Raw genomic sequence first — 24,997 nt, 5'->3', positions numbered from 1 at the left:
AAAACTCCTTTACTACTTTAAGTGTCTCATATCTTAATCTAATACCCTCAGCATCACCCGACTTAATTCGACTACAGTCCATTATCCATATTTTGCTTTTGTTGATGTCCATCTTATATTCTCCTTTCAAGACACTATCCATTCCGTTCAACTGCTCTTCCATGTTCTTTGCTGTCTCTGACAGAATTACAATGTCATCGGCGAACCTCAAAGTTTTTATTTCTTCTCCATGGATTTTAATACCTACTCCGAATTTTTCTTTTGTTTCCTTTACTGCTTGCTCAATATACAGATTTAATAACATCGGGGAGAGGCTACAACCCTGTCTCACTCTCTTCCCAACTACTTCTTCCCTTTCATGCCCCTCGACTCTTATAACTGCCATCTGGTTTCTGTACAAATTGTAAATAGCCTTTCGCTCCCTGTATTTTACCCCTGCCACCTTTAGAATTTGAAAGAGTGTGTTCGGTTTTTCAAGGCCTATCCACTGCGCCAACTTATAACTAAATCTGAGGGGGTGTGCGATGGGGAGGTTCCCTTGTGAGAAGCCCATGATGGTGATGCATACACTTGTAAAATAGTTGGAATGCTTCATTCCACAACTCGAGTTTTGCACCACTAGCACAGTACTGAACGAAAAAAATCAGTAAAGGTTCTCTAAAATAGTGCTCTTACACACCGTCTCCGTTTGACATTTGGTGTCGCTTTTACATTTCTATAACATGATGATTTTGTGGTGCATATACTCACTTGCCATATTCAGTAGAAGATGTTCCTCGGCCACATCTACGGTTCTCGCAGCCTGCGACGATGTCGTCTGACACACCGAGGCCAAGCAGACGAGTCTCAGAGCTGACAGGACCATGAAAGACTGGTCGATAGTGGTATCGACTGCGTCGTACTCCCTGTCCGAAAAGGCGACCAGCAGAAGGTGGAAAACCAGTCCTGTAATGACTGCGAAGTCCTGAACCACTAGAGCAACAATCGGTACTGCGTACATGTCGTTGACAGATGAAGCCAACTGAGTGAGTCTCTTGTAAACAACCTGAAGCTGCAGAAGCCGCGCGCACAGTGTGTCGTCGCCCATGACGATGTGGTCTGTCAGGCTGTGAGTGTCCACCGAACGCCACTTTGTACCGCCACAGTTGTGTATTTGGTCTAGCAGTTCCAAGTTGTTACCAGTGTAACCTAGACACTTGACTAATTCCCGGTTCAGAGTGTGAAACCTGTAGCGGAGCGTGAGTACCAGCGTCAAGAACTGCAGTAGTGTCAGCATGGTGATGGTCGCGACGAAGGGGAACAGGACGTACTGGTGCACGACGAGGCCCTTATAAACGGCCAGAGCGGCCTGGTAGAGCAGGACCACGGAGAGCGAGAGGACACAGTAGGTGCGGGTGGTGGAGTAGGAGCGCGGACGGTCTACGGCGAGCAGATGGTCGACCCTCTCGATGGCGGAGATGGCGCTCGGCAGGCGGGAGGCGCACCTCAGCAGGGCGCAGGTGGCGGCCACCACGCCGGACACCGAACTGCAGAGGGCGCCCGCCAGCGCAGGCACCAGCACCGAGCGCATGGTGCCGCTCAACACCAGGGCGGACAGCCTCACCTGGGGACACGGCGAAACCATCACTTGTCCTTGGTGCCGAGTACTTTCATTTCTAAACCAGTACTTCTTTACTTGCTACTTATCATTTAATAGTTTCACTCTTACGAGGTGCATTCAAGTTCTAAGGCCTCCGATATTTTTTCTCCGGACTGTAAAGAGATAGAAACATGCGCATTGTTTTAAAATGAGGCCGCGTTCATTGTCAATACGTCCCAGAGATGGCAGCACCGTACGGCAGATGGCATTTTACCGCCAGCGGCGAGAATGAGAACTGTTTTAAATACTTAAAATGGCGACGTTTTCCTTACTTGAACAGCGTGCAATCATTCGTTTTCTGATTTTGCGTGGTGTGAAACCAATTGAAATTCATCGACAGTTGAAGGAGACATGTGGTGATGGAGTTATGGATGTGTCGAAAGTGCATTCGTGGGTGCGACAGTTTAATGAAGGCAGAACATCGTGTGACAACAAACCGAAACAACCTCGGGCTCGCACAAGCCGGTCTGACGACATGATCGAGAAAGTGGAGAGAATTGTTTTGGGGGATCGCCGAATGACTGTTGAACAGATCGCCTCTAGAGTTGGCATTTCTGTTGGTTCTGTGCACACAATCCTGCATGACGACCTGAAAATGCGAAAAGTGTCATCCAGGTGGGTGCCACGAATGCTGACAGACGACCACATGGCTGCCCATGTGGCATGTTGCCAAGCAATGTTGACGCGCAACGACAGCATGAATGGGACTTTCTTTTCGTCGGTTGTGGCAATGGATGAGACGTGGATGCCATTTTTCAATCCAGAAACAAAGCGCCAGTCAGCTCAATGGAAGCACACAGATTCACCGCCACCAAAAAAATTTCGGGTAACCGCCAGTGCTGAAAAAAATGATGGTGTCCATGTTCTGGGACAGCGAGGGCGTAATGCTTACCCATTGCGTTCCAAAGGGCACTATGGTAATAGGTGCATCCTACGAAAATGTTTTGAAGAACTAATTCCTTCCTGCACTGCAACAAAAACGTCCGGGAAGGGCTGCGCGTGTGCTGTTTCACCAAGACAACGCACCCGCACATCGAGCTAACGTTACGCTACAGTTTCTTCGTGATAACAACTTTGAAGTGATTCCTCATGCTCCCTACTCACCTGACCTGGCTCCAAGTGACTTTTGGCTTTTTTCCAACAATGAAAGATACTCTCCGTGGCCGCACATTCACCAGCTGTGCTGCTATTGCCTCAGCGATTTTCCAGTGGTCAAAACAGACTCCTAAAGAAGCCTTCGCCACTGCCATGTAATCATGGCGTCAGCGTTGTGAAAAATGTGTACGTCTGCAGGGCGATTACCTCGAGAAGTAACGCCAGTTTCATCGATTTCGGGTCAGTAGTTAATTACAAAAAAAAATCGGAGGCCTTAGAACTTGAATGCACCTCGTACAAGGGAATGGTCAGGCTTGTCATGCCGAAACATGTATTGCTTTTTTTTAGCACTTTTATTTAACTGTGCAATAGGTCCGTATGCAAAATTTTAGCTGCTTACATGAACTGGGAGTTCCCTAAAAAAAAATCGCGAACGTGGCTGTGTTTCCTGCTTGGCGCTTGCAGTGACGGCTGGCCACCCCTGGAAATGGCGAGTCACGAGCGTTGTGCGCATGGTCGGGAAGTGCGGCCGTCATATCGCGAAGTTCACTAAAGAGGAATATCGCTGCACGTTTTGGTGGAAAGGGGAAACGAATATTCGTTTCTGTGGCATACACGTCCTTTAAATTTCTGGTACGTATGTGGAAAAATACCGTCCTGAAACTGGTTAGAGAAGTGAAAGATGTTCTGTACAGGTTCATCTATACTCCGCAAGCCACTTTACGGTGAACATTTAATCTCCACTCACAGGTGATGGCGAACCCTGTAAATGTTTTGCTGCTTTCCGTGGAGATATACCACAGACGTCAATTGAAGCAATCAACAGAAAACACGCGTGAAGGCTATGTGTTGTGCGACACGGTTGTTAAACTTATAGGCGAGCATGTAAATGGCGCAAACATGTCGCTAGATACAACTGGAACACTCGATATTGCGGACTATGAATCTACAGACGGCGAAGACACCGATGAAAGTTGCACTCATGAAGACTCTTCGAGTGATAGTGCCACGTACCATCATCAATTGTCTCCGAAAGTAACACCAGCAACTACAATTACCTTATCAGACAAAGAAAAAGCGGTGACGTACTGGTTGAACGAAAGTGGTAAGAAACGCCTACGTGTCAGTACTGTTCAAAATAAGTATCGTTTTGTCCGTTCTGAACGTGAATTGTATAGATGGAAAAAGGAAGTCGCTGGACGACGTAAGAGTCGACTGGAAATTACGACGGAGATAAATGCGCGACTTTTTGAGCTGTTTACCGATGGCAGACAACAGTCATTTAGTGTCAGCGATACAACTTTGCGTGATTGGGCGTTAGAGATTACCAACGCGATAGGCGCTAAAGAATTTACAGCTTCTCAAAGTTGGATTAGTCGCTTCAAAATATCACATAGAATTGTGGCAAGAAAAATAATAAAATTTCTATCAAGAAAGAGGTCGGAAAAGGAAGTGACACAAATCGACATGATAGAAGCTTTTCTTACGAATACAAAAAATAAGATCGCTAGTTTTAGTGAATCGTACGTGTACAATGCAGATCAGTCAGGTTTTCAAAAATAAATGTATGCGAAAAGAACACTGTCATTCAAAGGGGAAAAACATATTGAGGCGATTGCGCAGTCCACGACTGCACTCACCCATTCATACACTATAATGCCCATAATTAGTATAGATGCTTCATTGCTGCCTAAACTATATGTGTGTCTTCAAGAACCAAGTTGACGTTTTGGACCACGTGTCAAAAGAACAATGTTCTACGCAAACAATCATGTAGTAGACGCATCGAAGTCTGGAAAAATGGGAAATGAAAACGTTACACTTTTCATGCGTCATGCTTTTCTTCCGTTCCGCGGGAACAAATCAGTTCTCCTTCTAGATTCGTAGTCAGGTCATAAAAGGTCTGATTTATTAAAAGCAGTATTTCGAACCCACCCTCACAAAGAAGTAGAGGTACTTCGGATTCCACCCGGCACGACGAACGTAATTCAACCTTTGGACAGAGAATTTTACCGTCAGTAGAAGGCATTTTACAGAAAACTAACAGAGAAAATTATTGTGTGCAGATCACTGCAATTTCCTGTCTGTGTTGTTGTTGTGGTCTTCAGTCCTGAGACTGATTTGATGCAGCTCTCCATGCTACTCTATCCTGTGCAAGCTTTTTCATCTCCCAGTACCTACTGCAACCTACATCCCTCTGAATCTGTTTAGTGTATTTATCTCTTGGTCTCCCTCTACGATTTTTACCCTCCACGCTGCCCCCCAATACTAAATAGGTGATCTCTTGATGCCTCAGAACATGTCCTACCAACCGATCCCTTCTTCTGGTCAAGTTGTGCCACAAACTTCTCTTCTCCCCAATCCTATTCAATACTTCCTCATTAGTTATGTGATCTACCCATCTAATCTTCAGCATTCTTCTGTAGCACCACATTTAGAAAGCTTCTATTATGTTCTTGCCCAAACTATTTATCGTCCATGTTTCACTTCCATACATGGCTACACTCCATACGAATACTTTCAGAAATGACTTCCTAACACTTAAATCAATACTGGATGTTAACAAATTTCTCTTCTTCAGAAACGCTTTCCTTGCCATTGCCAGTCTACATTTTATATCCTCTCTACTTCGACCATCATCAGTTATTTTGCTCCCCAAATAGCAAAACTCCTTTACTACTTTAAGTGTCTCATTTTCTAATCTAATTCCCTCAGCATCACCCGACTTAATTATACTACATTCTATTATCCTTGTTTTGCTTTTGTTGATGTTCATCTTATATTCTCCTTTCAAGACACTGTCCATTCCATTCAACTGCTCTTCCAAGTCCTTTGCTGTCTCTGACAGAATTACAATGTCATCGGCGAACCTCAAAGTTTTTATTTCTTCTCCATGAATTTTAATACCTACTCCGAATTTTTCTTTTGTTCCCTTTACTGCTTTCTCAATATACAGATTGAACAACATCGGGGAGAGGCTACAACCCTGTCTTACTCCCTTCCCAACCACTGCTTCCCTTTCATGTCCCTCGACTCTTATAACTGCCATCTGGTTTCTGTACAAATTGTAAATAGATTTTCGCTCCCTGTATTTTACCCCTGCCACCTTTAGAATTTGAAAGAGAGTATTCCAGTCAACATTGTCAAAAGCTTTCTCTAAGTCTACAAATGCTAGAAACGTAGGTTTGCCTTTCCTTAATCTTTCTTCTAAGATAAGTCGTAAGTTCAGTATTGCCTCACGTGTTCCAGTGTTTCTACAGAATCCAAACTGATCTTCCCCGAGGGTGGCTTCTTCTAGTTTTTCCATTCGTCTGTAAAGAATTCGTGTTAGTATTTTGCAGCTGTGACTTATTAAACTGATAGTTCGGTAATTTTCACATCTGCCAACACCTGCTTTCTTTGGGATTGGAATTATTATATTCTTCTTGAAGTCTGAGGGTATTTCGCCTGTTTCATACATCTTGCTCACCAGATGGTAGAGTTTTGTCAGGACTGGCTCTCCCAAGGCCGTCAGTAGTTCCAATGGAATGTTGTCTACTCCGGGGGCCTTGTTTCGACTCAGGTCTTTCAGTGCTCTGTCAAACTCTTCACGCAGTATCATATCTCCCATTTCATCTTCATCTACATCCTCTTCCATTTCCATAATATTGTCCTCAAGTACATCGCCCTTGTATAGACCCTCTGTATACTCCTTCCACCTTTCTGCTTTTCCTTCTTTGCTTAGAACTGGGTTTCCATCTGAGCTCTTGATATTGATACAAGTCGTTCTCTTATCTCCAAAGGTCTATTTAATTTTCCTGTAGGCGGTATCTATCTTACTCCTAGTGAGATAGGCCTCTACATCCTTACATTTGTTCTCTAGCCATCCCTGCTTAGCCATTTTGCACTTCCTGTCGATCTCATTTTTGAGACGTTTGTATTCCTTTTTGCCTGCTTCATTTACTGCATTTTTATATTTTCTCCTTTCATCAATTAAATTCAATATTTCTTTTGTTTCCCAAGGATTTCTACTAGCCCTCGTCTTTTTACCTACTTGATCCTCTGCTGCCTTCGCTACTTCATCCCTCAAAGCTACCCATTCTTTTTCTACTGTATTTCTTTCCCCCATTTCTGTCAATTGTTCCCTTATGCTCTCCCTGAAACTCTGTACAACCTCTGGTTCTTTCAGTTTATCCAGGCCCCATCTCCTTAAATTCCCACCTTTTTGCAGTTTCTTCAGTTTTAATCTACAGGTCATTACCAATAAATTGTGGTCAGAGTCCACATCTGCCCCTGGAAATGCCATACAATTTAAAGCCTGGTTCCTAAATCTCTGTCTTACCATTATATAATCTATCTGATACCTTTTAGTATGTCCAGGGTTCTTCCATGTATACAACCTCCTTTCATGGTTCTTGAACCAAGTGTTAGTTATGATTATGTTGTGCTCTGTGCAAAATTCTACCAGGCGGCTTCCTCTTTCATTTCTTAGCCCCAATCCATATTCACCTACTATGTTTCCTAATCTCCCTTTTCCTACACTCGAATTCCAGTCACCCATGACTATTAAATTTTCGTCTCCCTTCACTATCTGAATAATTTCTTTTATTTCATCATACATTTCTTCAATTTCTTCGTCATCTGCAGAGCTAGTTGGCATATAAACTTGTACTGCTGTAGTAGGTGTGGGCTTCGTATCTATCTTGGCCACACTAATGCGTTCACTATGCTGTTTGTAGTAGCTTACCCGCATTCCTATTTTGCTATCCGTTATTAAACCTACTCCTGCATTACCCCTATTTGATTTTGTGTTTATAACCCTGTAGTCACCTGACCAGAAGTCTTGTTCCTCTTGCCACCGAACTTCACTAATTCCCACTATATCTAACTTCAACCTATCCATTTCCCTTTTTAAATTTTCTAACCTTCCTGCCTGATTAAGGGATCTGACATTCCACGCTCCGATCCGTAGAACGCCAGTTTTCTTTCTCCTGATAACGACATCCTCTTGAGTAGTCCCCGCCCGGAGATCCGAATGGGGGACTATTTACCTCCGGAATATTTTACCCAAAAGGACGCCATAATCATTTAATCATACAGTAAAGCTGCATGCCCTCGGGAAAAATTACGGCTGTAGTTTCCCGTTGCTTTCAGCCATTCGCAATACCAGCACAGCAAGGCCGTTTTGGTTATTGTTACAAGACCAGATCAGTCAATCATCCAGACTGTTGCTCTTGCAACTACTGAAAAGGCTGCTGCCCCTCTTCAGGAACCACACGTTTGTCTGTCCTCTCAACAGATACCCCTCCGTTGTGGTTGCACCTACGGTACGGCTATCTGTATCGCCGAGGCACGCAAGCCTCCCCACCAATGGCAAGGTCCATGGTTCATGGGGGGATTTCCTGTCTATCACAGTGATAATATTCTCAAGCTGCAATCATTTGTACATTATCAATTTTCCTCCCCACGGTTTCAGAGTTTGATTAAAGATGCGTGGCACTCCTCGAAATATACTGATACTAGGCCTGATTCATTCCTAACACCAGCCTAGTTTTGTCTACGGACATCTAACAACGTCTGTGATTTGCAGGGCTGTCATACGTCGTCATTGCTTGTATGTTCTTGGTGCACAAAAAACCTATGTTTTGAACATTGTATCAATATTTCGCATTTTTGCGGTAATTACAAGAAATAAAATTTGGACGTGTTCTAAACCGTATATTTATTTGTAACTATTTCATAGCTATTTGGAAAGAATGTTGTAGATAACATATCAGCCATATTTGTCCACGAATGTTTAATTATCATACGATCGCTTTCTCTGGGGGAATCAGCTCTCTGACTGCTGTGGCAAGAGAGCGGGGCGTAGCTATCGCCACCTTGTTCCTAGATGGCGTTGGTATAACGTAGCGAAAGAGGTCAGGGTTGTACAAGAGGCGGTTATACGCGCGGAAACCACGTGACAATAATGTCTTCCTTCATAGAATTGTTTACAGACTTCCAGGTCATGTCAGCAGCTAAAATTCTGCATACAGACTTCTTGCACCGTTAACTCACAGTGGTAAAAAAAGCAACACAGGTTTCGACATGACAAGTCTGACCATTCCCTTGTTAGATACCACAATAAATTTTAAGTACCACACGAAGACATGCTGTGAGTAGCAATGCCACCACAGACCCTCCCATCTCACCACACCACACTCCGAGCGCGGCAGTGTAGTAATTGTAACCTGGACTCGCTTTCGGGAGGACTATGGTTCTAATCCTCATCGAACCATCCTGGTTTAGGTTTCTCATGATTTCCCTAAATCGCTTAAGGCAAATGGTGGGATGGTTCCTCTGAAAGGGCAAGGTCGCTTTTCTTCTCCATTCTTTCCTATCTGAGCTTGTGCCCCGTCTCTAATGACGCCGTTGTCGACGGGACGTTAAAACTAATCCCCTCCTCCTCGTACTCGTGCGCCTCTTTTACCACACCACGCAGAACATTGGACACTGAGGTGATATTAAAGGGCAGTGCATTGGCGAGGTTGTCACTTGTACTCAAGTGATTCATGTCAGCAGATTATGGCCAGACCACGGCAATTAACGGACTTCGTACGCGGAATGGTAGCTGGAGCTAGATGTATGGCACATTTGTTGTGTACATAGTTCCGCGTAGTCAGCACGTACACAACTCTCCCACTAGAGCGCGCCCGGCTAAGCACGACAGCGCAGGCGCAGCGCTCGTCCGTCTCCGATCTACGAGATGGCGCTGCCATAACGACGGACCAAATTCTGCTTCCGCCGATCCGCGTATTAATATGTAATGCAGCCAATGAGATTGCTGCTAACGTAGAACCTTTTCTCCTCGCGGATCACACTCGCGCGGTGATACCTGAACGCGCAAATATTATAACGAGTGTACAGACCTCAGATTAGTCAGTCTACATTAGTCTGCATTTGTCTGTACCAGTCTATAGTCAAGTTTCAGTTTCCGCCTAATAAGATTATCATATTCCTGTACATAGCCATGAAGAGAAATGTATAAACACTTTGTCAAGTATCAGAGATATGTGAGAATAAGATTAACGTACCAAGACCAAACGAACTTCAGATTGTCAGTTGTAAACAGCATCCAGAATCAAGTTGCGTAATGTCTATGTTTTTTATTATTTTAATAAATGTGTGTGAAAATTAATCAAGCTCCGTTTAAAGTTGGTCACCGTCAATCTGCTACTCTAAGCGTGCAAGTGGCATTTCTATCGTCTGGCCTAACGGCAGAAGATAAACGCGCCACGATAAGACCACGAGACATATTGCTGAGACACTGGACTCGTATTCGGGAGGACGACGGTTCAATCCCGCGTCCGGCCATCCTGATTTAGATTTTCCGTGATTTCCCTAAATCGCTCCAGGCAAATGCCGGGATGGTTCCTTTCAAAGGGCACGGCCAACTTCCTTCCCCGTCCTTCCCTAATCCGATGAGATCGATGACCTCGCTGTCTGGTCTCCTTCCCCGAAACAACCAACCAACCAACCATATTGCTGACACTCCCCTAGCTTCGTTAGAGCGACAAGTCAAATAATCTGATGGTGTGTATACCGAAGGTCTTACAGTACGCACACCACAACATTCCTTTTTAGAAATAGTTTGAGGGTTCAATATTCCTACATCCACAATGTCAAGTGGTGTCGAGAGCACCAAATTTCACTCATTACCTCTCACCACTGACTACGCAGTGGCCGACGGCCTTCACTTAACAACCCAGAGCAGCGGCGTTTGCGTAGAGTTATCGGTGCTAACAGACAAATAACCCTGCGTGAAATAACAGCCGAAATCGATGTGGGACGTACGACGGATGTATCCTTTAAGACAGTGCGGGGAAATTTGACGTTAATGGCCTATGGCAAAAGACGAGCAACGCGAGTGCGTTTGCTAACAACACGATATCGCCGACAAGGCCTATCCTGCGCTCGTGAATGTATCAGTTGGATCACAGACGACCAGGACAGATGAGTCCCGATCTCAGTTGGTAAGAGCCGATGGCAGCGCTCGAGTGTGGCGCAGATCTTACGAAGCCATGGACCCAAGTTGTCAACAGGGGCACAGTGCAAACTGGTGGTGGCTCTATAATGATGTGCGCAGTGTTTACGTGCTATGGACTAGGTCCTCCAGTCCAACTGAACCGATCATTGACTGTAAATGCTTATGTTCGGCTACTTGGAGGCCATCTGCAGACATTCGTGATATTCCCAAATAATGATGGAATTTTTATGGACAATAATGTGCCACGACCGTTTGAGGAACATCCTGGACTATTCGAGAGAATGATTTGGCCACCTAAATCGCCCGACATCAATCCCATCGAACATTCGCGGGACATAATGGAGAGGTCGGTTCATACACAAAATGCTGCATCAGCAACACCTCCCCAATTATGGACGGCTGTAGACACAGCATGGCTCGGTATTTCCGCTGGGGACTTTCAACGACTTGTTGAGTCCGTGCCTTGTCGAGTTGCTACGCTGAGCTGGGCTACAGAAGGTCCGACTCGATATTAAAAGTTATTGCATAACACTTGTCCACTCAGTGCAGGTACACCAGTAGTCGTGTGTTTAACTCATACACAGTTGCAAACAGAAATGGAGTGTTGCTTATTATAGTGTATTACCTTTAAACACCACCACAGATTCTTTAAAGAATCAAGCAGCTATATACAAAGCACCATGAAATATCTGGCTACTTTGCAAATGAGCTAGTATGTTAAATATTTAACGTTAAGTATGTGAGTGAGGTGAGGGAAAAAAAAAAAGGTTTGAAATCGTGTTGTCTTGGAAGTCGCTAAGTGCTCTCATTATCAAACACTAAATTAACATAGATTGGATAATTTGGGCAGCGTTACGAGCTAAAGCTACTAAGGAAACGAAAGAGTAAAACGTTTTCTAAGTTCTACCAGCCAGCATTACTTTGTCACGCAGAAGTGTCGCCAGCCACCAACGTAAACATCTCAATACCGTTTTGGGCCAGGCAAAACAGTCACCCCACCAGTCTTAAAACAGACTGCGAGCAACTCAGAACAGTGCAGACCGAACCGCCTTCATTATCCCGTAACGTTACACAAGAGATATCTGGTGGGACACAACAACGACTATCGGGAGTCTGAGTAAGCAGTAAAGCAAATGTAGCGGCACTGAAGACCGCTGACGACCAGGGAAGAGCTGAATCTATTCTGTCACTGTGAATGACGTCATAGAGCAGAGCCTCTCCTCGGCGAGATGAACACTCCACCCCCTACTAGCTTTTGACGCTCAGTCAGTATAATCAACGGCGTTCATGTCGTTCACACTCGATTCTCTCGTAATGATCTGGTAAAATCTAGTACGTGAGATTGTCCTGTTGTGGGCGTTGCACTCACTGCTCTGCGAGACGATCAGCTGTCCGAAGCCAAGGCTGATGGAGTCTAATATCCATTGCTTAACAACAGCACAGCAGCCAGCACTGATGGAAAGACAGAGGGTCTACCCACACAGCTACAGTCCAGGGTGGAAAATGCCCTAAACTCCAACGTCGCACGTATCTGGAGGCATACCACATTGGCGGACCAGGTTCATCATTCAGCACAACTACACGGCATCCGAAATCAAAGTCCACCTGAGGGAAACAACGAGGGCAGCAATCTAGGAGGGATCGAGAACTCCCCAGAACAGTGTGTGACTCAAAATACACACATCATGGCTACCGCCGTCTTCGAAAGCAGAGCTACCGACGGCGCTTGCCTACCTCGCCTGCGGGCAGCAGAGTCGCCATAACAAGGAGTCATCGACTTCCACTCCTAGCTGATGCGGCACCCTCGGTAGCCGTGAATCTGTTATTGGATTCAGCTGATTATTCTCCAGATTGCGTGGCCGACATTCAGTGCAGAAGAAGCACCAAGGACTTCTATTTCCGGTAGCGAATGGCATAAATTTTAATATTAAATGCCGCATCCTGACAAAGTAGTAAGCGTTTCCAGCCCAGCACATGCCTTCAGTCAAGCTGCCTCAGCCATATATATAGTTTCTGTGATACTTGTCTTACTGTGTGAAACCTTCAAAGTAAGATTATATCGCTTGAGTAGATAATGTCAGCATTTTAAAGTTTTTAAAGTCGGTGAACAATTTTATGAAATTCTGATTTATATGAAATACTGACAATCGTGATAAGAGCAGCAGGTCCATTGGGAATGCAGTGGCTGTATAGAGTACTGTCAAGTGTGGTGACAGATAGTACAATACCTGACGATTGGAGAACAGGAGGCACTGTTCCCATCTTTAAAAAAGGCAATAAAATACTTTGTAAAAACTACAGAGGAATAACTCTAATGAATGATACAGCCAAGATTTTTGAAAGCTACTAAATCGAATAAGTAAAATGATAGGAAAGGAGCTGACTGAAGAACAGCATGGGTTTAGGGAAGAAAGAAGCACGATCGACCTCATATTTTCTATCCGTCAACTGATGGAAAAAGGGTGATAATGGTTTTAACAGACATAGAAAAGGCATATGACTCAGTTAACAGAGAAAGACTGTGAGAGAAATGACGAAGATAGGTATAGAAGATGGATACATTAATCTAATAAAAACAATGTACAGAGGACACAATTGTAAAATTAGGACATCATTGGGGAACTCTGAATACTTCGAAATAAGACAAGGACTTCAACCAGGAAGTATTCTATCTCCTGCACTTTTTAATGTTGTAATGGAAGGAGTGCATACGGCAGTTTAAAGATACAGTAAAAGGAAAGACAAAAAGAAGATTTTTCCAGATCATATGGTAATATGGGGCGATAAAGAGATGGATGTACAGTTACAACTTGATGCGTGGAAAGAAATAATGAAAAGGTATCGATTAAAAGTAAATAGAGGTAAGAGTGAAGTAAAGGTATTTGGAAGAGCCAAAAGGATCAACGGGATTATTACTTTGAATGAAGAACCTCTCAGAGTTGTAGACAGTTTGACGTACTTGCGAAGTGAAATATCTAGTGATGGAAGAATAACTAAAGACTTTAATAGGAAGTTACGAAAGGGATGCACTTTCTACCAAACAATAAAACACCTGATTTGGAATAAGGAAGTTTCAGAAAAAGCAAAACTCCTCATGTACAAGAGTTATTACTTCCCTATTGTCACCTATGGAGGAGAAACGTGGACAGCGACAGAAAGGGACTGGAGCATTCTGCAAGCAGGGGAAATGAAATTTCTCAGAGCAGTTAAGGGGAAAACAAGAATGCACAGATTAAGGAATGTTGATATTAGAACCGGCCGCTGTGGCCGAGCGGTTCGAGGTGCTTCAGTCCGGAACCACGCTGCTGTTGCAGTCGCAGGTTCGAATCCTGCCTCGGGCATGGATGTGTGTGATGCCCTTAGGTTAGTTAGGTTTAAGTAGTTCTAAGTCTAAGGGACTGATGACCTCAGATGTTAAGTCCCATAGCACTTAGAGCCATTTTAGATATTCGAAAGGACCTTAAACCAGAAAGTATGAGAGAAGAAATTCGGAAAGAGAGATTAAGATGGTATGGGCATGTTAACAGAATGCGTGGCCAAGGACTTCCTAAAATTATGGAAGAACTAAAGATGGATGGAAAAAGACCTAGAGGGTGCCCAAGAACACAGTGGAAAACGGGAGTGAGAATATCTGTGGAAAGGACAGGTGTGAGCTGACATCAGGTGGAGGAAGAAAAGTGGTGGGAGGACCGAGCCAAATGGAGAGGACGCGTCAGCAAAAAATTCAAATGGCTCTGAGCACTATGGGACTTAACTTCTGAGGTTAGCAGTCCCCTAGAACTTAGAACTACTTAAACCTAACTAACCTAAGGACATAACACACATCCATGCTCGAGGCAGGACTCGAACCTGCGACCGTAGCGGTCGCGCAGTTCCAGACTGTAGCGCCTAGAACCGCTCGGCCACTCCGGCCTGCTGGACACGTCAGCACCCAGACGCGGCAGTAGCTGGAGCGGGATCCGTATACATACAAACTGACCATCATCTTTTTGTTCGCCTTGGAAGCCACAGATAGGCGGCAACTTGCAACTGGGACGTGCCCTATGAACAGTGTTAGGAACATCGATTGCTATTAACTTATTTCTTAATTGAATGAAGAAATAAATTTGCGTTTGTTTAAAAACTTAAAACATTTTATAAGATATATATTGCACAGACACTGTCTGTCCTGTGTACTCAGACCACAAGCTAGTAAACTCTCTTTATATAGTTGCTTGTTGTTGATAGAAAAAGAACCTTCAGTCACTTTTTGAAAATATTTTATTTTAAGTATGTCAGCATTACGTACAAAGAAAGAGAGACGATAATGTAACTTTAATCTTTTGACTAAGTTTTTGTATTCTTTTTTCCATAATTTTCAAAAGTTGGCAGAGAGGCACAATGTCACATGTACAACTTCGTTTGTGTTCGTAGTTCATGTGTTTCTACTGTTAATTTCTTCATTAGTTGATACTAGATTTATCTGTAAAATCTGTTGTGCTTTAACGGATAACTTTCGTATTTGTACCTGAACTTATCTTTTGTTGTCAAACTCATTTCTAGCCGCTACATCGGTTACGGAGGATGGATGGTACAGAGCAGGAACAGCTTCTGGCTTCAACTTTCGTTTCGCAAACAGATTCAAAAATTCGCTATTAAACTCCTTTTGATAATTCGAATCAGCAAAATGCATTGAGTCTAAAGAAGCATTAGCATCTGAAAACTAACCAGAGCGTTCAAAATCTCTTTTCCATTTTTGTGTCGTCTCATTGTTCTTTGAAATTATGTGAAACTTAATTCCTAACTTTTTCCTTATGTGCAGTGGTTAGTACACATTGCGATCGAGAAGAAAACCACTGTTTTTCGTAAAAACACAAAACACACTCTCGCAACCGCTCAGTACCATGACAACTCTAGCGTGACTCTGTACCTAATCGTCAGTCATGGATAGTGCTTTCATATACATAGAAGTTATAATCCTGGGAAATTGCAGCGGTATGCACGATTAGCAGCGGAGGACCGTTGCTTTGTGCAGGGTTTAACAGCTTACTCTCAACCATGAGCATCGCCAGCACTAAATTATTTAAGAATTTGAGGACAACTCATTCGATAAGGTATGTATCACAAGGAGCTCTAAACGAGAAATCCCCTTTAAACAAAATTAGGACCTAAAACCACTTTCTGGAGAATTCTGGATGCTTGAGACCACACATTTTAACAGTGCTTTAAAAAACTCTTCAAGGCACTCACGTTTAAGCGTTTGGATTAAACGCGTTTTACAATTAGGGAGTATAAAAGTAACAGACGAAGATCTCTATTTTTTAAATACTGTATTAGTTTGATAATTAAATCCAGTTTAGGCAAATGAGGATAATCCGTCCCAAAATACAGTTTATTTCGTAGTTTAAGTACAGATCCATGCTTTTAAAACATGGAGAACGTTGAAAAACCATTAGTTTACAATAATATCATCCAAAAATTTACACTGTTTAATTTTATTTTATTGAGTAACGTAAGCGAAGCTGCAACGGGCAAATTGCTAGTTTCTGCATCGACATCTACATCTGCATGGATACCCTGCAAATCACATTTAAGTGCCTGGCAGAGGGTCCATCGAACCACCTTCACAATTCTCTATTATTCCAATCTCGTATAGCGCGCGGAAAGAATGAACACCTGTATCTTTCCGTACAAGCTCTAATTTCCCTTATTTTATCGAGGTGATCGTTCCTCCCTATGTAGGTCGGTGTCAATAAAATAATTTCGCATTCGGAGGAGAAAGTTGGTGATTGGAATTTCCTGAGAACAATCCGTCGCAACGAAAAACGCCTTTCTTTTAAGGATTTCCAGCCCAAATCCTGTATCATTTCTGTGACACCCTCTCCCATATTTCACGATAATACAAAACGTGCTGCCTTTCTTTGAAGTTTTTCGATGTACTCCGTCAGTCCTATCTGGTAAGGATCCCACACCGCGCAGTAGTATTCTAAAAGAGGACGGACAAGCGTAGTGTAGGCAGTCTCCTTAGTAGATCTGTTACATTTTCTAAGTGTCCTGCCAACAAAACGCAGTCTTTGTTTAGCCTTCCCCACAACATTTTCTATGTGTTACTTCCAATTTAAGTTGTTCGTAATTGCAATACCCAGGTATTTAGTTGAATTTACGGCTTGTATATTAGACTGATTTATCGTATAACGCAAGTTTTACGAGTTCTTTTCTGCACTCATATGAATGACCTCACACTTTTCGTTATTCGGGGTCAACTGCCAATTTTCACACCATTGAGATATTTTTTCTAAATCGTTTTGCAATTGTTCTGATCTGATGATGACTTTATTAGTCGATAAACGGCAGCGTCATCTGCAAACAACCGAAGACGGCTGCTCAGGTTGTTTCCCAAATCGTTTATAAAGATAAGGAACAGCAAAGGGCTTATAACACTATCTTGGGGAACGCCGGAGATCACTTCTGGTTTAATCGATAACTTTCCGTCAATTACTACGAACTGTGACCTCTCTGACAGGAAATCACAAATCCAGTCACATAACTGAGACGATATTCCATAAGCACGCAATTTCACTACAAGCCGCTTGTATGGTACAGTGTCAAAAGCCTTCCGGAAATCCAGAAATACGGAATCGATCTGAAATCCCTTGTCAATAGCACACAACACTTCATGTGCATCGATCACAATATATGTTCCAAAATCCTGCTACATATCGACGTTAATGATATGGGCCTGTAATTTAATGGATTACTCATACTACCTTTCTTGAATATTGGTCTGACCTGTGCAACTTTCCAGTCTTTGGGTACGGATCTTTCGTCGAGCCAACGGATGTATATGATTGTTAAGTATGGAGCTAATGCATCAGCATACACCGAAAGGAACCTAAATAGTATACAGTCTGGACCAGAAGACTTGCTCTTGTTAAGTGATTTAAGTTGCTTCACTACTCCGAGGATATTTACTTCCACGTTACTCATGTTGGCAGCTGTTCTTGATTCGAATTCTGGAATATTTACTTGTGAAGGCATTTCGGAAGACTGTGTTTAGTAACTTTGCTTTGGCAGCACTGTCTTACATAGTATCTCCATTGCTATCGCGCGGGGAAGACATTGATTGTTTCTTGCCGCTAACATACTTCACATACGCCCAGGATCTCTTTGGATTTTCTGCCAGGTTTCGAGACAACGTTTCGTTGTGGAAACTGTTATAGGCATCTCGCATTGAAGTCCGCGCTAAATTTCGAGCTTCTGAAAAAGATCGCCAATCTTCGGGATTTTGCGTCTGTTTAAATTTGGCATGTTTGTTTCGTTGTTTCTGCAACAGTGTTCTAACCCGTTCTGTGTACCAAAGAGGATCAGCTCCGTCGTTTGCTAATTTATTTGGTATAAATATCTCAATTGCTGCCGATACTGTTTCTTTGAATTTAAGCCACATCTGGTCTACACTTATATTATTAATTTGGAATGAGTGGGGATTGTCTCTCAGGTAGGTGTCAAGTGAGTTTTTATCTGCATTTTTGAATAGGTATATTTTTCGCTTATTTTTCGGGGATTTTGGGATTACAATATTCAGTCTCGCCACGAAAACCCTGTGTTCACTAATCCCTGAATCGGTTTTGATGGTCGTTATTAACTCTGGATTATTTGTTGCTAAGAGGTCAAGTGTGTTTTGACAACCGTTTACTATTCGCTTGGGCTCATGAACTAACTGCTCGAAATAATTTTCAGAGAATGCGTTTAGCACAATTTCGGATGATATTTTATGCGTACCTCCGGAATTACACATGTATTTCCGCCAACACATCGAGGGTAAATTAAAGTCACCACCAACCAGTATCGTATGAGTCAGGTGTTTTTCTTTGAACCTTTCAGCAACTGTACCATCTGAATTGGGAGGTCGGTAAAAGGATGCAATTATTATTTTTTTCCGGTTGCCAACAAAGACCTCTGCCCATACTAACTCACAGGAATTATCTACTTCGATTTCGCGGCAAGTTAAACTACTTCTGACAGCAACAAACACGCCACAGGCGTTTAGCCTATCCTTTCGGAACACCATTAGGTTCTTCGCCAAAATTTCAGCTGAGCTTATATTCGGCTTTAGCCAGCTTTCAGTGCCTATAACAATTTGAGCATCAGTTCTTTCGATTAGCGCTTAGAGCGCTCGTACTTTCCCAACACAGCTACGACAATTTACAACTGTTATACCGATGGTTCCTGTACCTACATTCTTCCCGTGTTCAGCCTGCTCCCTTTGTGACTGAAGCCCTTCCCGAGACCCTCTAACCTAAAAAACCGCCCAGTCTACGCCACACAGCCCCTGGTACCCGTGTAGCCGCCTCCTGCGTGTGATGGACACCTGACCTATTCAGCGGAACCCGAAACCCAACCACCCTTTGGCGCAAGTCGAGGAATCTGGAACCTACACGGTCGCAGAACCGTCTGAGCCTCTGATTCAGACCTTCCAGTCGGCTCTGTACCAGAGGTCCGCAATCGCTCGTGTCGACTATGTTGCAAATGGTCAGCGCTGCTTTCATCTTATAAGCAAGACTGTCAGCCTTTACCACTTCTGTTAGCAGCTCGAAACCAGAGAGAATCTCTTCTGATCCAAAGTGACACACATCATTGGTACCGACGTGAGCAACCACCTGCAGTTGGCTGCACCCTGTGCTCTTCTTGGTTTAGAATAAACCTTTCTTTTTATGGAAGAACCAAGGAAAAATAGTGCCAATAGAACAATATTTCATCACTTTAAATAATAGTTAATAAATCCTACAAATTAGATATTCTGTTATGTAGTAGTGGTGAAACTGCGTAAATTGGAATATGTTTCGTAATAAATATTTACTTACCAACCTCCCTTTGCCTTTTAAAAAGTGTCAATATTCATTAATTCTCTTGAGTTCTCTTCGTAGCAATTTTTGTTGGCACAGGCACTAACTATAACTTTACTATTATATCAACATCAGACTGTGAGTGTCATGTGGCTTCCTGCCCCCTGGCCATTCCTCCTTCAGACTTACAGGAAAACCAAGCAAATTAGTGCTTATGCATTGTCCGTAGACATACCAACACAGTTTATTAAAAATGGATTGTCTTTTTAGTAAACAGTATAAGTGGCTTTGATTTACACGCACGTTAGTAGAGCCTTCAAAGCATTAATTTTTCCTGCACAACAGCTTTTATTATAGATAATTAGTTAAGCTTGGATACAGCCGTTCCAAGATTTTTTTTCAACTAAGACTCAAAATATTGAAATTACTTTTCGAAACGTTTTCGGGAGAACTCGTCCCCCTCTCGCCCATGGCTGTGAAGTCCATGATCTCAACATAAACAAATGTAACCTATTGTGCATAAACATGCTGTAAGCCAATTGTTTTATGATTATACGATTGCAGGACAATCAACTGGAATAACATTATCCCTTAAATAACCTCGTAGTCACTCATAAACACAGACAGAGCAAAGTAGATTGCGGCAGAGCGAATGCAGGGTCAGCTGTGACGTTATCGTCGTGGCTGGCTACTGCACAGATGCTCCCGCGAACCCTGTCATGTTTTCCAGTAACCGTGCTTTAACTCACATTAGTACTTTACACGTGGTATAATATCGAATGAACCTAATAAGGTTTATTAAATGTATATTACGCACCCAAAATTTTTGCTATATAGCTCAATTTCAACACTTTCAACAATAGAAGGTGTGAGGATCATATGACCAACAACTGAATGAGCCATGTGCGTGTGGGCAACAGAGTGGGTTTACAAAAACATTTTGGATGCTCTGCCAACCTTGGAAACGTTTCGTTTGCAGTTCGTTCACCTGGAATTGCCTTGTTTTCACGATTCCACTTGCTTGTTTGCTTTTGTAATGTTGTTAAAAATAGTTGACACGTAAAACTTACTAAATCAGCAGTTAGAAGTTGTCAGTATTTTGATAAACAGGATAACGCTGAAATGATGTGCAAAGTCTGTTTGACAATGAGAAAAGAGCCTTATAGCTGATAGGACAATAAACAGCACCAACAGCTGAAAAAAGACCGGTTATAATTACGACCATATAGTTTTACTGCATATGTTGTTAATCTGAACAGAGTGCAAACGATGTTTTAAAATGTATGCATTTCTGTGGTATTAAAATTTTTTCCAGTTTAGAGATTCGAGTGAAGCTAATTATAAAATATCACTGCTCTGGCAGAAATGTCTGCTACCTGCTCATATTCAGGATGGCTAAACTGGACAACAGCCAACATGCAATGAGCTGGCTGAAATTAGGAGACTTGCCATTTTAGTGCAATTCAGTTATTTTCATGTAAAATGGTCTGTGATTTTGTATTTCAAGTTTGAGATTTTTAAAAATTGTGATTTGTAAAAGAAATAAAAACGCTGCTTGATTTAGCGTTTGTATTAGTCTTTTTAAATCTTTTGAAAATCGACTATCTCTCTTCGTTGTAGGTTGATGATGAAAACAGATATATAGAGATAGGAGCCAATAGACAGATCTACTCTAACATTTCTCTTATCAGACATGGGTATCAATATGTCAAACTATCGATACTTTCCTTCCGATACTTTTTCAAGTGGTCTCTAGTACCTTCAAACTACGGAAGTGCTGGCTGCAGTAGCTCGTCAGCACCATGTCCCCCTTTCGATGCTCTCGTAATTCCGTTGAGTTGCTTCCTATAATTTGTCCTCAATGATAATTAATTAAGTATTGGTCTGCCTTTTTGCAAGTACACAAAATTATAGTTCTATTTTAGCACCCATTCACTCCATTCACCCATTAATTCATTCGATACATTTATTCAGTATTATATTCTGCAAGCACGGTAACTGAGTTCAAAACGATAGCGTGATGTGTCATCAATGAATTTAACATCTTTACTAAATGAAGCCTATCTGCTTCCAAGTATATTTTCCTGAATTACAACAGTAACTGACCGTATTGCTCTGTTCCTTTTTTTTTTTGCAATTAATAAAGTCACTTCATTTAAGACATACCATCAGGCTAGAAAACCTCTACATGCTTTCATTAATTTTAAAAAGCAACATGCTTTCCGCTGATTTAGAAGAAATTTCCACTTTACAACACAACATCTCGCGCAAAATGAACACTTAATCATACGAAACTGAGTTGACAAAGATACACAATATTAGCCAGAGCCGACACAATCTAACCAGTTTACCAATAAAAAACCAATATCAGTAGGTCCATCGATATACTGCACAACCTTCACTATTGTCCATTGATAGTGAATAATATTGTTGTTGTTGTTGTGGTCTTCAGTCCTGAGACTGGTTTGATGGAGCTCTCCATGCTACTCTATCCTGTGTAAGCTTCTTCATCTTCCAGTACTTACTGCAACCTACGTCCTTCTTAATCTGCTTAGCGTATTCCTCTCTTGGTCTCCCTCTACGATTTTTACCCTCCACGTTGCCCTCCAATGCTACACTTGTGATCCCTTGATGCATCAGAACATGTCCTACCAACCGGTCCCTTCTTCTTGTCAAGTTGTGCCACAAACCCCTCTTCTCCCCAACCCTATTCAGTAACTCCTCATTAGTTATGTGATCTACCCATCTAATCTTCAGCACTATTCTGTAGCACCACATTTCGAAAGCTTCTATTGTCTTCTTATCAAAACTATTTATCGTCCTTGTTTCACTTCCATACATGGCTACACTCCATACAAATACTTTCAGAAACGACTTCCTAAGACTTAAATCAATACTCGATGTTAACAAATTTCTCTTCTACAGAAAAGCTTTCCTTGCCATTGCCAGTCTACATTTTATATCTTCTCTACTTCGACCATCATCAGTTATTTTGCTCCCCAAATAGCAAAATTCCTTTACTACTTTAAGTGTCTCATTTCCTAATCTAATTCCCTCAGTATCACCCGACTTAATCCGACTACATTCCATTATCCTCGCTTTGCTTATATTGATGTTCATTTTATACCCTCCTTTGAAGACACTGTCCATTCCGTTCAACTGCTCTTCCAAGTCCTTTGCTGTCTCTGACAGAATTACAATGTCATCGGCGAACCTCAAAATCTTAATTTCTTCTCTATGGATTTTAATACCTACTCCGAATTTTTCTTTTGTTTCCTTCACTGCTTGCTCAATATACAGATTGAATAACATCGGGAAGAAGCTACAACCCTGTCTCACTCCCTTCCCTACCACTGCTTCCCTTTCGTGTCGCTCGACTCTTATAACTGCCATCTTGTTTCTGTATAATATTACAAAATATGAAATGTTACATAATACATTCCTGGAAATTGAAATAAGAACACCGTGAATTCATTGTCCCAGGAAGGGGAAACTTTATTGACACATTCCTGGGGTCAGGTACATCACATGATCACACTGACAGAACCACAGGCACATAGACACAGGCAACAGAGCATGCACAATGTCGGCACTAGTACAGTGTACATCCACCTTTCGCAGCAATGCAGGCTGCTATTCTCCCATGGAGACGATCGTAGAGATGCTGGATGTAGTCCTGTGGAACGGCTTGCCATGCCATTTCCACCTGGCGCCTCAGTTGGACCAGCGTTCGTGCTGGACGTGCAGACCGCGTGAGACGACGCTTCATCCAGTCCCAAACATGCTCAATGGGGGACAGATCCGGAGATCTTGCTGGCCAGGGTAGTTGACTTACACCGTCTAGAGCACGTTGGGTGGCACGGGATACATGCGGACGTGCATTGTCCTGTTGGAACAGCAAGTTCCCTTGCCGGTCTAGGAATGGTAGAACGATGGGTTCGATGACGGTTTGGATGTACCGTGCACTATTCAGTGTCCCCTCGACGATCACCAGTGGTGTACGGCCAGTGTAGGAGATCGCTCCCCACACCATGATGCCGGGTGTTGGCCCTGTGTGCCTCGGTCGTATGCAGTCCTGATTGTGGCGCTCACCTGCACGGCGCCAAACACGCATACGACCATCATTGGCACCAAGGCAGAAGCGACTCTCATCGCTGAAGACGACACGTCTCCATTCGTCCCTCCATTCACGCCTATCGCGACACCACTGGAGGCGGGCTGCACGATGTTGGGGCGTGAGCGGAAGACGGCCTAACGGTGTGCGGGACCGTAGCCCAGCTTCATGGAGACGGTTGCGAATGGTCCTCGCCGATACCCCAGGAGCAACAGTGTCCCTAATTTGCTGGGAAGTGGCGGTGCGGTCCCCTACGGCACTGCGTAGGATCCTACGGTCTTGGCGTGCATCCGTGCGTCGCTGCGGTCCGGTCCCAGGTCGACGGGCACGTGCACCTTCCGCCGACCACTGGCGACAACATCGATGTACTGTGGAGACCTCACGCCCCACGTGTTGAGCAATTCGGCGGTACGCCCACCCGGCCTCCCGCATGCCCACTATACGCCCTCGCTCAAAGTCCGTCAACTGCACATACGGTTCACGTCCACGCTGTCGCGGCATGCTACCAGTGTTAAAGACTGCGATGGAGCTCCGTATGCCACGGCAAACTGGCTGACACTGACGGCGGCGGTGCACAAATGCTGCGCAGCTAGCGCCATTCGACGGCCAACACCGCGGTTCCTGGTGTGTCCGCTGTGCCGTGCGTGTGATCATTGCTTGTACAGCCCTCTCGCAGTGTCCGGAGCAAGTATGGTGGGTCTGACACACCGGTGTCAGTGTGTTCATTTTTCCATTTCCAGGAGTGTATTATTGACAGTTCAGGGGACACTTAAGAAGCTACTCCTGAGTATGGATGCATTTCGCGCTCCTCACCACGGCGGAGGTGGAGGCGAAGAGCTGAAGCGACAGCAGCGCCGCACAGTGGCAGCGGCTGGCGGCTCGCAGCCACGGCCGCCCCCGGGGGTAGGAGGCGGGCACCCCCAGCAGCGCCGACGCGGCCAGCAGTGGCCGCAGGCTGCGCCACAGCGCGCCGTCCGCACGGGGGCAGCACCGGCCGGCCGCCGCTCCCGCTCGCCTCACCGCGAACACACGCTCCATGGCGGTCGCTGGCCGAGTGTCGTGTCTGCCGGGCAGAAAACGTACACGCCAACATGCCGGATGAGACATTCCAACAACACGTCCCAGGCACTATTATAAATACACTACTGCCCATTAAAATTGCTACACCAAGAGGTAATGCAGACGATAAACGGGTATTCCTTGGACAAATATATTATACTAGAACTGACATGTCATTACATTTTCACCCAATTTGGATGCATAGATTCTGAGAAATCAGTACCCAGAACAACCACCTCTGGCCGTAATAACGGCCTTGATAC

General features: G+C 43.6%; 1 protein-coding gene across 1 annotated transcript in view; it reads right to left on the bottom strand.

The window, feature by feature from the left end:
- Nucleotides 1–24,713, bottom strand: part of LOC124776144 — a 46,937-nt gene extending 22,224 nt beyond the window's left edge. The window contains exons 1-2 of the mRNA XM_047250980.1: nucleotides 24,489–24,713; nucleotides 751–1,603 (exon numbers count right to left, since the gene is read on the bottom strand). Coding sequence (XP_047106936.1) covers nucleotides 751–1,603; nucleotides 24,489–24,713 — 1,078 coding nt within the window. The remainder of the gene's footprint in view (nucleotides 1–750; nucleotides 1,604–24,488) is intronic.
- Nucleotides 24,714–24,997: the final 284 nt, after the last annotated feature.

Source organism: Schistocerca piceifrons, chromosome 2, assembly GCF_021461385.2.
Source record: "Schistocerca piceifrons isolate TAMUIC-IGC-003096 chromosome 2, iqSchPice1.1, whole genome shotgun sequence".
In the NCBI taxonomy this organism is placed as follows: Eukaryota; Metazoa; Arthropoda; class Insecta; order Orthoptera; family Acrididae; genus Schistocerca; species Schistocerca piceifrons.
Note: the sequence above shows the minus strand (reverse complement) of the source record. Positions and strands in the feature narration are given on the sequence as shown.